Raw genomic sequence first — 11,813 nt, 5'->3', positions numbered from 1 at the left:
TGAAGTCTAATATCATTCAATGTTTCCTCGCCACTGAAAATGCTATCTTTTGTCAACTGATCTACTTTTTCATTATTTTCAAGACCAATATGAGCTTTTATCCGTGTAACTAAATACTATATTTCACTGCATAGTTGTTGGATTAGATAATAGTATTTTTCATTCTGTTATGTAGGGATTTACGTTAACATAATTTTCTTCTAGACGACTAAAGAAACTTTTTAAAACTGATAGTGAGTCGGATATGTTTATTTGTTTGAGATTTTTATTTTCGGCGTATTGGCATGCTTTTATGATAGCTATGGTTTCTGCTGAAAATATCGATGTATTGGAATTAAGTTAAAATTTTCTTTAACATCTAGTGGTAGTGATGGTATGTCCCACACCATCACTGTGTTTTGAAGCATCGGTGTATATTTGTAGGTGATTAGGGTATTTTGTAGTATAATCTTAAGGGTAGTTTTGCTAAGTGGGGGAAGTTCATAAATAAAACAATAATGTCTTATATTTTGTGCTTAAATACAGTGCAACCTAACTTAACGGAGCCTAGTTTTAAACTATTCAAAAAATGCTCTTTAAATAAGCCTCGTGAGCTTTTTCCTTCAGTTGTTGTGCCATTACTGAGCCGGTTTCTTGAACCATATTATACAAGTACCCACTTGGTATTTGCAACAGTTTATAGGGGTGATCAAATTCCACTATATTTCCAAAGTCCATGACTAGTACTTTGTCCGAATCCATTATCGTATTTAGCCTGTGAGCAATTGTAATTACAGTACAATTTTGAAATTTCTCTCGAATTGTAGCTTGAATAAAGGAGTCCGTTCTAAAACAAAAGAAGAAATTTATGAATAAAGTAACATACATTTGGAAAAATGAAAGATTACCCATGAACGATCACATCAATCACTTATTTTGTATTTGTTGTCTTTTTCTATAAATAACAAACGTTTATTCTAAAAAAAAGACAGCAAATACAAAATAAGCGATTGATGTGATCGTTCTTGGGTAATCTTTCATTTTTCCGACTGTAAAGCATATAAAAAAGCTTGATATACCTGGGGAGAGAGCTAAATAGTCAACTAGACTACTTAAAAGAAATTAGAAGACGCAAGACGCATTGAAACAGCATGGTCTGGTTTCATGAACATGCGTAAACTGCTTTGCAACCCCAAGCTATCAGTCACAATAAGATTGAGAACATTATATTGTTATGTGTGCTCTCTATTACTGTGTGGTTGTGAGATCTGGACATTAAAACAGTATGACGTCAACAAATTGAATTCATTCGAAATGTGGATGTACAGCCAAATGTTAAAGGTAAGCTGGACCGGCAGAACTGCAAATGAAGAATGAAGTACTGAAAATAATAAACACACGTCTCATCTGGTCAATACTATCAAAATTAGAAACACGTCATATCTAGGACTCAGAATGCGCCATAGAGAATTTGATCAGCTTGAGGTAATTTTAGAAGGCAAGATCGAAGGTAAAAGGGTTATAGGAAGAAAGAAAAAATCTTGGCTACCAAACATCAGAGATTGGACCCACACAACAGGGAATGACTTAATTCATCAAACCCAGAATAAAGAGAAATTTAGCACTTAGGAGGAGGATACGAAATAGTTATATTTTGTAATAATAACACAAATGATATTTTAGCTGCCTTTAAATTAACACATAGTGGGGGCAAACTTATGAAAAAATTAATTCCTTCAAGAATATGAAACTTTGGAGACTAATCTTAAAACAAGTTGATTTTTATTTTTAAATTATGATTTTTAGGTATAGGTGGATTGATATAACATTAATAAAACTAGCCTTTGATAGAGAAAACAAGTTTTTTGGGTTTAAATCAATTTATTTCTCAACATAGTCCCCTTTTAGCTCGATACACTTATTAAGATGATGTTCCAATTTTTTTATCCCATCCGAATACTACTTTCGCTCGAGCTCTTCAAAATAGGCCGCAGTTTCAGCGACACTTTCATCATTAGTTGCGAAAGGGCGTCCTCCAAGCCATTTTTTTAGGTTTGGAAACAGGAAAAAGTCGCTGGTGGCAAGGTCAGGGGAATACGGTGGGTGTTCAACCAATCCATAGCCCAATTCGTGTAATTTTGCCACGGCGACGGTCGATATCGGTGAGCCATTGCGTTGTCTTGGTGAAAGAGTTTTTGCGTTCCAAACCGGGGCGTTTTCGACCCAATTCGGCATCGAATCTATCAATGCTGCGTAGTACTCGCCAGTGACTGTTTTTCCTTCTTCCAAGTAGTCGAATGTGCACTCTTTGCCTTCTTCTGCGAGCCTTCGCCGCGTTTGCGCCTCTGTTTCGACTGTTCTTGTGTTTCCGGTGTATAATAATGCACCCAGGTTTCCTCACCGGTAATAAATCGGCGAAAAAATTCTTCGGATCGCGCCGTATCGTCGCCAAAAGGCACTCCGAAGTGGTCACACGTTTTCGCATTTGGTCGATTGTCAGTAAACGCGGCACCCATCGCGCGGACAGCTTATTCATGTCCAAATAATGGTGAATGATGTTGTATGCGCATGCGCATTTGTAGGAAACGTTTAGAACCTCTACTAACTCTCGGAGCTTAATTCGACGATCTGCCATAATCATGTCATGAACTTTGTTGATCATTTCCGGCGTGGTGACTTCATTTGGCCTCCCGGGAGGCTCATTATCAAAAACACTCGTACGACCACAAACAAATTCAGCTTTCCAAAATTTTACTGTTGCTAACGAAGGTGCAGCCTCGCCATATACTTCATCCAGGTCGGCTTTGATTTGCACATTCGTTTTCCCATTTTTGTGGAGGAACTTAATCTCCGAACGTACTCATTTTTTTTTATTTTTCAGAAAACACAAAAGTTGTTTGCTTCTGACGGCTGTAAAAACCAAACCAATAGTTTTTAAAACTTAATATTTTGACAGACGTCATGTCATGAATGGCAAATGTCAAAACCGAGAGCAATTCGATATCAAGTAACGCCATTTATTAAAGGCTGCTACTTTTATATCAATCTATCATATAAATATATGGTAGGGGAGCCCAAGCAGAGATATGTAAAGAAAACAGATCAGGCTAGTCATATGCCACTCAATGCATCGGGGTGTAACGCCGATATCAAGTACGGTGGTCTAGCTATCTTTGTCTGTCGTGCGAGGTTGAGCGTGTCTACCAAGAGGTGGGAGTAACGGAACGACAGTGACACACAGGCGGTGACCATCATATCGATGCTTAAGATGTGATACCGCGTATCTGCAATTTTTGACAAAATGAGTTTTATTGCTTATTGCATGTAAAAAATACTCTGTCATATTGTGGTGAAAGCGCTAATTTGACGTATACAGTTTGAATGAGTAACGTGATTAGTAGTGACATCTGGTATAGGTAAGCTGAATATCTTTTAATGTGACAGCGCGTATCTGAATTAGTTGACATAGTAACGTGCTGTGGTAACATTGTGTTGATAAAGGTATGTACTTATAAAACCATAATTTATTTATAAAGAAACAAAAAGCATCATAAAATATGTTCAAAGTTGCAGACAGATGTTGTCGAATTGTGGTATTATTTAAAAACCTTTGTTATTTGCATCATAAATCAATAAACTTCGGCGTTAGAACAGGAAAACAGATACGCGATATCACAGTAACCACTTTTTTGATAAATAGGTATACCTTCAGATACCTGAAATCACTAAAGCAGTATACGAGTATAATATTTTTTATAAATAGTAAATTATTGTCCAAAGACTTCTGTTTATTTTAAATTTATTTCATTATAATTCGATTAAATATTTTAGATTACTGTTTTGTTCCAGATTAAAATGAGTACCTCTAGAGGTCGTCAAATGGTAACAAATGCAAGAAATGACGTAATAGTTCACGTTTTAAACAATAATATCAAGGACACCATTAAGTGTGCCATAAAAACAAACAATGATGAAGCCACAGTATTGGAAAATACCGATGCGGATGAGCTGGGCCCTACATTATTATCTTTGGAACAAGAGGTTGCCGCAGCCAATCTGCTTTTATTGGGGGAGTCTGCAGTAACAAACGAAACGTTTTCGACAGACATAAACAATGTAACTGATGGATTGCCAAAGGAATCTGATTTTGAAAAAGTGAGTAACTGGCTAAGGAATATTGACAATGAACGTTTAGATTGTGACGCAATATTAGAAACGGTTTCCAATGAAATTTCGACAAATGAGCTCTCCAGGGACAAAACACATCTAGAAGAATTAAGAAATGACGTTGCACTAAACCACGAAGGTATTTTAAATGAAGTGATGTCGAGCTCATCGTCTGTAATTGCTGATCAGATTGATGAATCGTGGTTGCCAGAAAACGAAAATAAGTCAGATTACTCAACTAGTTCGGAAGAAGGCAAACAACAAGAAGGGGAAGAACCAGTAGCAAGAGCCGATAATGACGGTAACAACGAAAATAAAAAAGCTCGAAAAAGAATAGCAGATATCAACGAATGGCACGATATTAAAAATAAAAGACTAAGACAACACGGAAAAAATATATTGGCTGGAAAAGGGTTGGAAAGACAGCGAAAAGAGGAACACCTAGAAATGAAAAACAAATGGGACCAGTCTGCTTATCCTCCGTATGTAAAAAATCCACAGTAAGGCAGTGTCAAGATTTAAATGAAGTGGACCGAAAAGAACTTTTCAACAACTTTTGGAACAATCTCACATGGGACCAGAAAAAAATCTATATCGCTTCTCTGGTTTGCAAAAAAGAAAAAACAGAAATACAAAGAAAGAGACTGAAGAATCAAGGAGGAAAAATACATTAACCTACACACTTAAAACATTAGATGGCAAAATTTTGACTGTTTGCAAAAAGTTATTTTTGTCAACGTTTGCTCTTACAGAACATTATGTATTTAACTGTTTGACATCAGAAAAAAAGCATGGAATGATAGCAGCAACAGAGGTAAATAATGAGAGAAGAAGAAAGAAGAGAAAAATAGCAGAGATCCAAAAAGAAACTCAATGCAATAAGTCCAGTAACAGCGCCAAAGATGTATTGCGTAATTTTTTAGATTCACTTCCGAAACTCCCTGCTCACTATTGTCGCAAATCTACAAGTAAATTATATATTGAGCCTATTTTTGGAGACAATATGAGCAAAGTATACCAGGAATATTCCAGAATGTGCCGTGAACAAAATAAGGAATTGAAACCAGTTTCAAGATACACTTTTGATTTAATGGTAAAAGAAAAACATATTTCCTTCCACATACCAAAAAAAGATCGTTGTGATACATACTGCAGTTATGAAACAAATAATCTAGATGAGAATGTCTATAAGAAGCACATTAACAACAAAGAAAAAGCAAGGCAAGAAAAGGAGAACGACAAACAGACAGGGCATGTAAAACAATGCATTGTCCTAACACAAGATCTTCAGGCAGTAAAAGTATGTCCCATGTTAAATGCATCGGCTTTATACTATAAAACAAAACTTTGCTGTCACAACTTTACCATATTTAATGTTAATACTCATCATGTAAGATGCTACTGGTTTACAGAAACAGAAGCTGACCTATCCGCCAATACCTTTGCAACTTGTATCACTGATTACTTGTTAGACCTTTGTCCTGTAAATATTCCTATTTTTATTTGGAGCGATGGTTGCACCTATCAGAATAGGAATGCTACATTGTCAAATGCGCTTCTATCTTTTAGTGTCGAAAACAATGTTATTATCTACCAAAAGTATCTTGAGCGTGACCACACACAAATGGAGGCCGATTCCGTTCACGCTCAAATAGAAAAGACAGTAAAATATAAGTCTATTTATCTTCCAAGTGATTATATCAGACTCACAAAGGAGTCGAGGAAACAAACACCATACCAGACAAAAGAGGTCACTTATGACTTTATCAAAAATTTTTCCGAAACTTTAGTATACCCTTCCATTAGACCAGGTCGAAAAGTGAACGATCAAACCGTAACTGATATTAAAGTCATCAAGTATACGCCTGATGGAATCATCCAAGTAAAATTAGATTATTGTGGTGAGTTTATAGATCTACCTACAAGAAAACCTAGAAGTGGAAAAACCAATGTTTCACAACTAGGCCAGTTTAAACCATTACGTAACGCTCCTATCAAAATAACCAACACAAAATATAATCAATTACAGCAACTTAAAAGTGTAATTCCTAAAGACTGCCATGGTTTCTACGACACCTTGCCTCACGAGAGTAAAAAGAAGAATTAACAACGTATTTGTTGTTTTATTGATTTTTGTGTTTTCTGCATTTTTTAAATAAATATTTTAAGTCAATAAATTTCTTTCTCCCACACAAATAACAAATTGCAATATTTACATTTGGTAGTGATTACATGTAATCCTCCTCTAACCAACAATTAAACAATAGTGATTCTACGTATCTGCAGCTTTTTGTTAATGAGATTATATTAAAAGAAATGATATACAAAATATTAAAAGAAATGATATATGATGATGAAAAATATATAAAATAGTATTAAAATATTTAATTCTCACACAACAGAACGTTTTTTGCGTCTCCTGTAAAAAGGGGTTTTTGCAGATACGCGGTATCACATCTTAAGCATCGATATGCTAGAGAGAGAAAGCTAAGCGCCGGTAGAGAGAGATAGATAGACCACCGACCCGAACTGTTCCGCGTTACGCTATTTTTCGAACTGGCCTAATCTATTCTGTTATATCTATGAGCCCAAGCGGGGATGTTGCAGTTACTCGAACGCGTGAGATTATTATATGGGGAGAAACCTGGTACCCTGCAGATGTACCTCTACCATATATTGGCTCTTAACACAGGGGAGTTCTTTAACGGGGCTTGAAAAAAATATTCTATCCTTAAAAAAACTGGGAATTGTCAGATTAAGATAAGGTAAGTTAAGTACATGCAAAAGAGTGTATATTTCAAAAATCTGACAATTTGAGCCGGGCGTAAGGAAATGGGTGAGTCCCAAAATTTCACAAGAAATAAGCGAATATTTCGCGAAATGAATGACAGATCACAAAACTAAAAAATGCGTGCTCAATATTTTTCAAAAATCTATCGAATGATACCAAAATGAACATCAGATCGAAAAACTGTAAAATACACTCATTCAATATTTTTGAAAAATATATCGAATGGCACCAAACACGACGCCCCACAGAGGTGGGGTGGGGGGTTACTTTAAAATCTTAAATAGGAACCCCCATTTTTTATTGCAGATTTGGATTCCTTACGTAAAAATAAGTAACTTCTATTCGAAACATTTTTTTCGAATTATGGATAGATGGCGTTATGATCGAAAAAAGCGATTGTTGGAAATGGAAAATTAATTTAAAAAATAGCAAGCGCCCACCAAAATGGAAAACTTTACTTAACGTTTTTTGGTTTTAGGACCTACTCTTCACAACCCAATAGGTCCCCATAACGCTCGAGTGACTGCACATTTAGCATACTTTGCTCCCCTACCAATATGTATTTCATATCAGTGATGTTATCCAACTGGGCGTGATGATGTAATCGATGATTTTTTTTAAATAAGAATATGAGTCGTGTTGTAGCTTATTGTAACGGTTAAGGTCTATATTCAGTTATGCAAATAAACATTACCATAATTATCTATACAGGGTGGCCAAAAACACATTTAATTTTTGCCATAGTTTCAATGAATATTGGAATATTTTTTTATGAATTCTATTAAAATCTAATTTTAACCATTTAGAATTATTTTACAAACATTTAAACTAATAATCATAAACATCTTACCTAGGATCTACATTTGCTGTGGCCTCATCTAGAACCAGAATTTTATTATTTCTTAAACTAGCGCGTGCCAAACAAATGAGTTGGCGTTGACCTAAGCTAAAGTTGCTACCACCTTCAGAGACAATAAAGTCTAACGAGTCCACTACGTCTTTAAGTTCCACCTGTAACAAAAATTTAGAACATTAGTACACTATTGTGGGTATTATTTAGAACATTAATACATTATTATATTATAGTCTGGGCAGATTATCGGAGAATAGGCCATTTTTGGAAAAAGTTATTTACCAGCAATTTTATTGCTGCAATCGAATCTTATGATTGTATATTATTGTGTTTTCAATTTATCAATCAAAGGCAAAATAAAAATTAAATTAAATTTTTTTTTAAATAACGCGGGCACATAAATTTGATACACCCTGTATATTGGGCTGTAAATATTTATTAGAATTTAGTTTGGATGTAAGTGGATTTCTTTTTTAATGAGCTTTCCGATGAACCATTAAAGACTTTTGTGAATATTTAAAGTAAAAAGAACGATGTATTTAGGGTTTAAAATGGAAAAAGATTGTTTATTACGGGAACTATAGAATCCACAGGTAGAGGTAATTATCGTTTTCTAGAAAAATGGTTTAAAAGAAAGTTTGGAATTTTAATATCTTTGTTTCAACCCGAGTAAATGTTGTCGAGTTCCCCGAAAGTAATTAGGATGGTCGGAATAATTTTGAAAGAATGACTGTTTGTTTATCGAATGGAAAAGAGAAATGTTTCTGATTCTTGGCAATTTGGACGGGGAAAAGTGGTTTGAATGATGCAGTGAGTTTGAAAAAGAAGTCAGTATGTTATTGGCATCGCTGAGGAGCAGTTCGACGTTTTCGTGGATAGATAGTTAGCAAGTACCAGTGGTTGTTTGATAGTGGAGAATAGTGCTGAAAAGTGGAACGAGAGACAGATCAAATTGAGACGAAATACCTCTTTGATTCCGTATTATTGTGAGAAGGAGAGCAGAGAATTTTTGGAGTTCTGTTTGAATCGAGTACTGGTCAAAAGAGGCCTGGCTTGTTGGAGAACTGGTGCTGGTATGCTGATAGTGTTGAAGCTGGAGAACGGAGAGGGCTTTGATGAGTAGCCTTTAACATAGTCAACGAGGGAGAGCTGTTTTGGGTCACGAGAAGACATCAGAGTGAGTGAAGCAAAAGGTCAGTCAACTTATGTGAAAGATATTTTTATGTTCGGAAACTAAAATTTTGAGTAAAAAGCGTAGGAATTAAAATTCCAATATTTCAAAAAGTAAATAGGAAGTATAGCTAATCTTGCGAATACATAATTTGGTTTTGTTTATTTTGTTGTACCAAAGTCATCGGGAACAAACCGATAAATTGTTTTTTTTTTAACTAGAATAAATTTAAGTGGTAAAAATTTCATTCGGACATCTGCGATAAATTGTTTTTTTTTTAACTAGAATAAATTTAAGTGGTAAAAATTTCATTCGGACATCTGCGTCCACAGGTTTTAGATTTGATAGATTTTTAGAGTATTGATTTTGATAAATAAAAGACAATTCTGTATGTTTATTTTATATTTTTGCTTTATTTCTTTTTCCTATTTTATCCCGATTAGGATCAACTAAGAGATACTGAAACCACGAGAGAAGATAAGTATAACGTAAGATAATTTAGACATTTTTTTAATATTATAAAAAGGCACCCTGAGATTTTTTATTCATTATTTATGTATGATTTGCGACAATTAAATAATTAATCAAATAAATAATAATTAATATAAAATTAATAAGAAGCAGATCTTAACAATATATTAATAATATACGTATGCAAAGTTCACAGATAGTGTGCTACTTTTTTTATAAACAAAATGGCGCCCGAAAATCGTGTTTTTTTCAATTTTTGCTCTATAACTTCAAAGATTTTAACTTTACACCAAAAACACATAAATAAGAATGCACCGTAATTAAATTCTGCATAGAGACGTGTTTTTCACGATTTACTTTGACGAAAATTTTCCCCGGAAAATACGGGGTTTTCCAACAAAATCTTTAATTTTCAACTAAAATTTTAGATAAGTAACTGTTTATCAATAATTAAATAAATTAATTAAATAATGTATTTACAGAATTGAAATTGGACTATTTAAGCGGCCTCGGGAATATTTTTAAAATTATAAACAATTTTTTTGGCGTATAAACATATAAAATTTCTCGGGAAATATTAAATTAAATTAAATCATGAAAACGGTATTGGAAAAAAGTGGCAGGGCGCTTCTTTTAAAAGAAAAAACGTTTAATTGTGATGAGTGGTTCCTGAGATACAAATGGCCAAAGTTGATCGGCACTCACGGCAAAGATATAAATAATAAGATCATAATTTTCGAACCATCACCTTTTTATTTTTGTCTCCTTTCTCCACACCAATTTTCATATCTTTAAAATACTCATAGCATATATTATTATGATAAAAACCATCGATATTACGACTGAAAATGGCCAAAAATAGCAAAATTCCAAAAAAAATTAGGTTGTAGAAAATGTAATCTCATAGTTGTATATCGGCTTTCTCGGCTTCCCATGGAGCAATTTTCTCCATTATTTTTTTGTTCGTATTATAACAAAAAATTTTAATTTGTTTACATAAAGATTGTTTAAATAATTATACAGCTTTCAAATGAGAATATTTGTGTTTTTAACGTTAAAAGGTACACTTGTAGTAAGTTTATCTAGAAAAAGTGGAAAAGATATGTAGTTTTCTTTTCTTATAAATAAATTAATCTATTATAGCAAAACAAAAGCAAGTTTCACATTTAATAATGCGTTAGTTAGATGCCTCAACTAGAGTTACTTGGGAACAAACAAATAATGAAGAAAATTGCTCCATGGGAAGCCGAGAAAATGCATTTTTTTAACGTATACCGATATTCAACTTTGAGATTACATTTTCTAATAACCTAATAATTTTTGATTGGAATTTTGCTATTTTTGGCAATTTTCACTCGTAATATCGATAGTTTTTATTATAATAATATGAGTATTTTAAAGATATGAAAATTGGTGTGGAGAAAGAAGACAAAAATAAAAAGGTGATGGTTCGAAAAATTTGATCTTATTATTTATATATTTGCCGTAAATGCCGGTCAAATTTGGCCGGTTGTATCTCAGGTACCACTCATCTCAATTAAACGTTTTTTCTTTTAAAAGAAGCGTCCTGCCGCTTTTTTTCCAATACCGTTTTCATGATTTAATTTAGTTTAATATTTCCCGAGATGTTCTATTTGTTTATAAGCCAAAAAATTGCTTATAATTTTAAAATATTCCTGAGGCTGCTTAAATAGTTCAATTTAAATTATGTAAAGTACATTATATAGGTACAGTGTCTTTTTATACAAAAATCATAGTTACTCTTATGTATCATAATTATTTTGGTTATTATAGCGACCGTAACTTTTTAATTAACAATTCAATTGTTGCTAAACTGTTCATTCAATTTCCATCGACTTCTGGAATTATAATCTGTACAAAAAGATCTTTTATATTACCTAGTTATTTAATTATTGATAAACAATTACTTATCTAAAATTTTGGTTGAAAATTAAATATTTTGTTGGAAAAATCCGCATTTTCCGGGGAAAATTTTCGTCAAAGCAAATCAGGAAAAACACGTCACTATGCAAAATTTAATTTTGGTGCACTTTTATTTGGGTGTTTTTGGTGTAAAGTTAAAATCTTTGGATTTATAGAGCAAAAATTGAAAAAAAACACGATTTTCGGGAGCCAGTTTGTTTATAAAAAAAAGTAGCACACTATCTGCGGACTTTGCATACCTACATTATTGATATATACAGTCATAAGATTCGATTCCAACAATACAATTGCTGGTAAATAACTTTCTCTACGAGCGTGCAAAAATGTCTACTTTCGCGCACGCATTTTAGTTTAGAAAGTTTCATTTTTCCGCATGCGTGTTACTTTTTCGCACGCGGTTTTACTTTTCCGCACGCGTGTTAATTCAGATATGTTAA

General features: G+C 33.5%; 1 protein-coding gene across 2 annotated transcripts in view; it reads right to left on the bottom strand.

The window, feature by feature from the left end:
* Nucleotides 1-487: 487 nt before the first annotated feature.
* The window catches only part of LOC114329993 (ATP-binding cassette sub-family C member 4), a 102,018-nt gene continuing 90,692 nt past the window's right edge, over nucleotides 488-11,813 (bottom strand). For both annotated transcript variants that reach the window (XM_050655868.1, XM_050655869.1), the window contains 2 exons: nucleotides 7,788-7,948; nucleotides 488-826 (listed from right to left, as the gene is read on the bottom strand). In XM_050655868.1, coding sequence (XP_050511825.1) covers nucleotides 562-826; nucleotides 7,788-7,948 — 426 coding nt within the window. In that variant the 3' untranslated portion in view covers nucleotides 488-561. The remainder of the gene's footprint in view (nucleotides 827-7,787; nucleotides 7,949-11,813) is intronic.

This window comes from Diabrotica virgifera, chromosome 7 (genome assembly GCF_917563875.1).
Source record: "Diabrotica virgifera virgifera chromosome 7, PGI_DIABVI_V3a".
In the NCBI taxonomy this organism is placed as follows: domain Eukaryota; kingdom Metazoa; phylum Arthropoda; class Insecta; order Coleoptera; family Chrysomelidae; genus Diabrotica; species Diabrotica virgifera.
The sequence above is the reverse complement of the archived record's forward strand: the minus strand, read 5'-3'. Positions and strand labels throughout refer to the sequence as shown.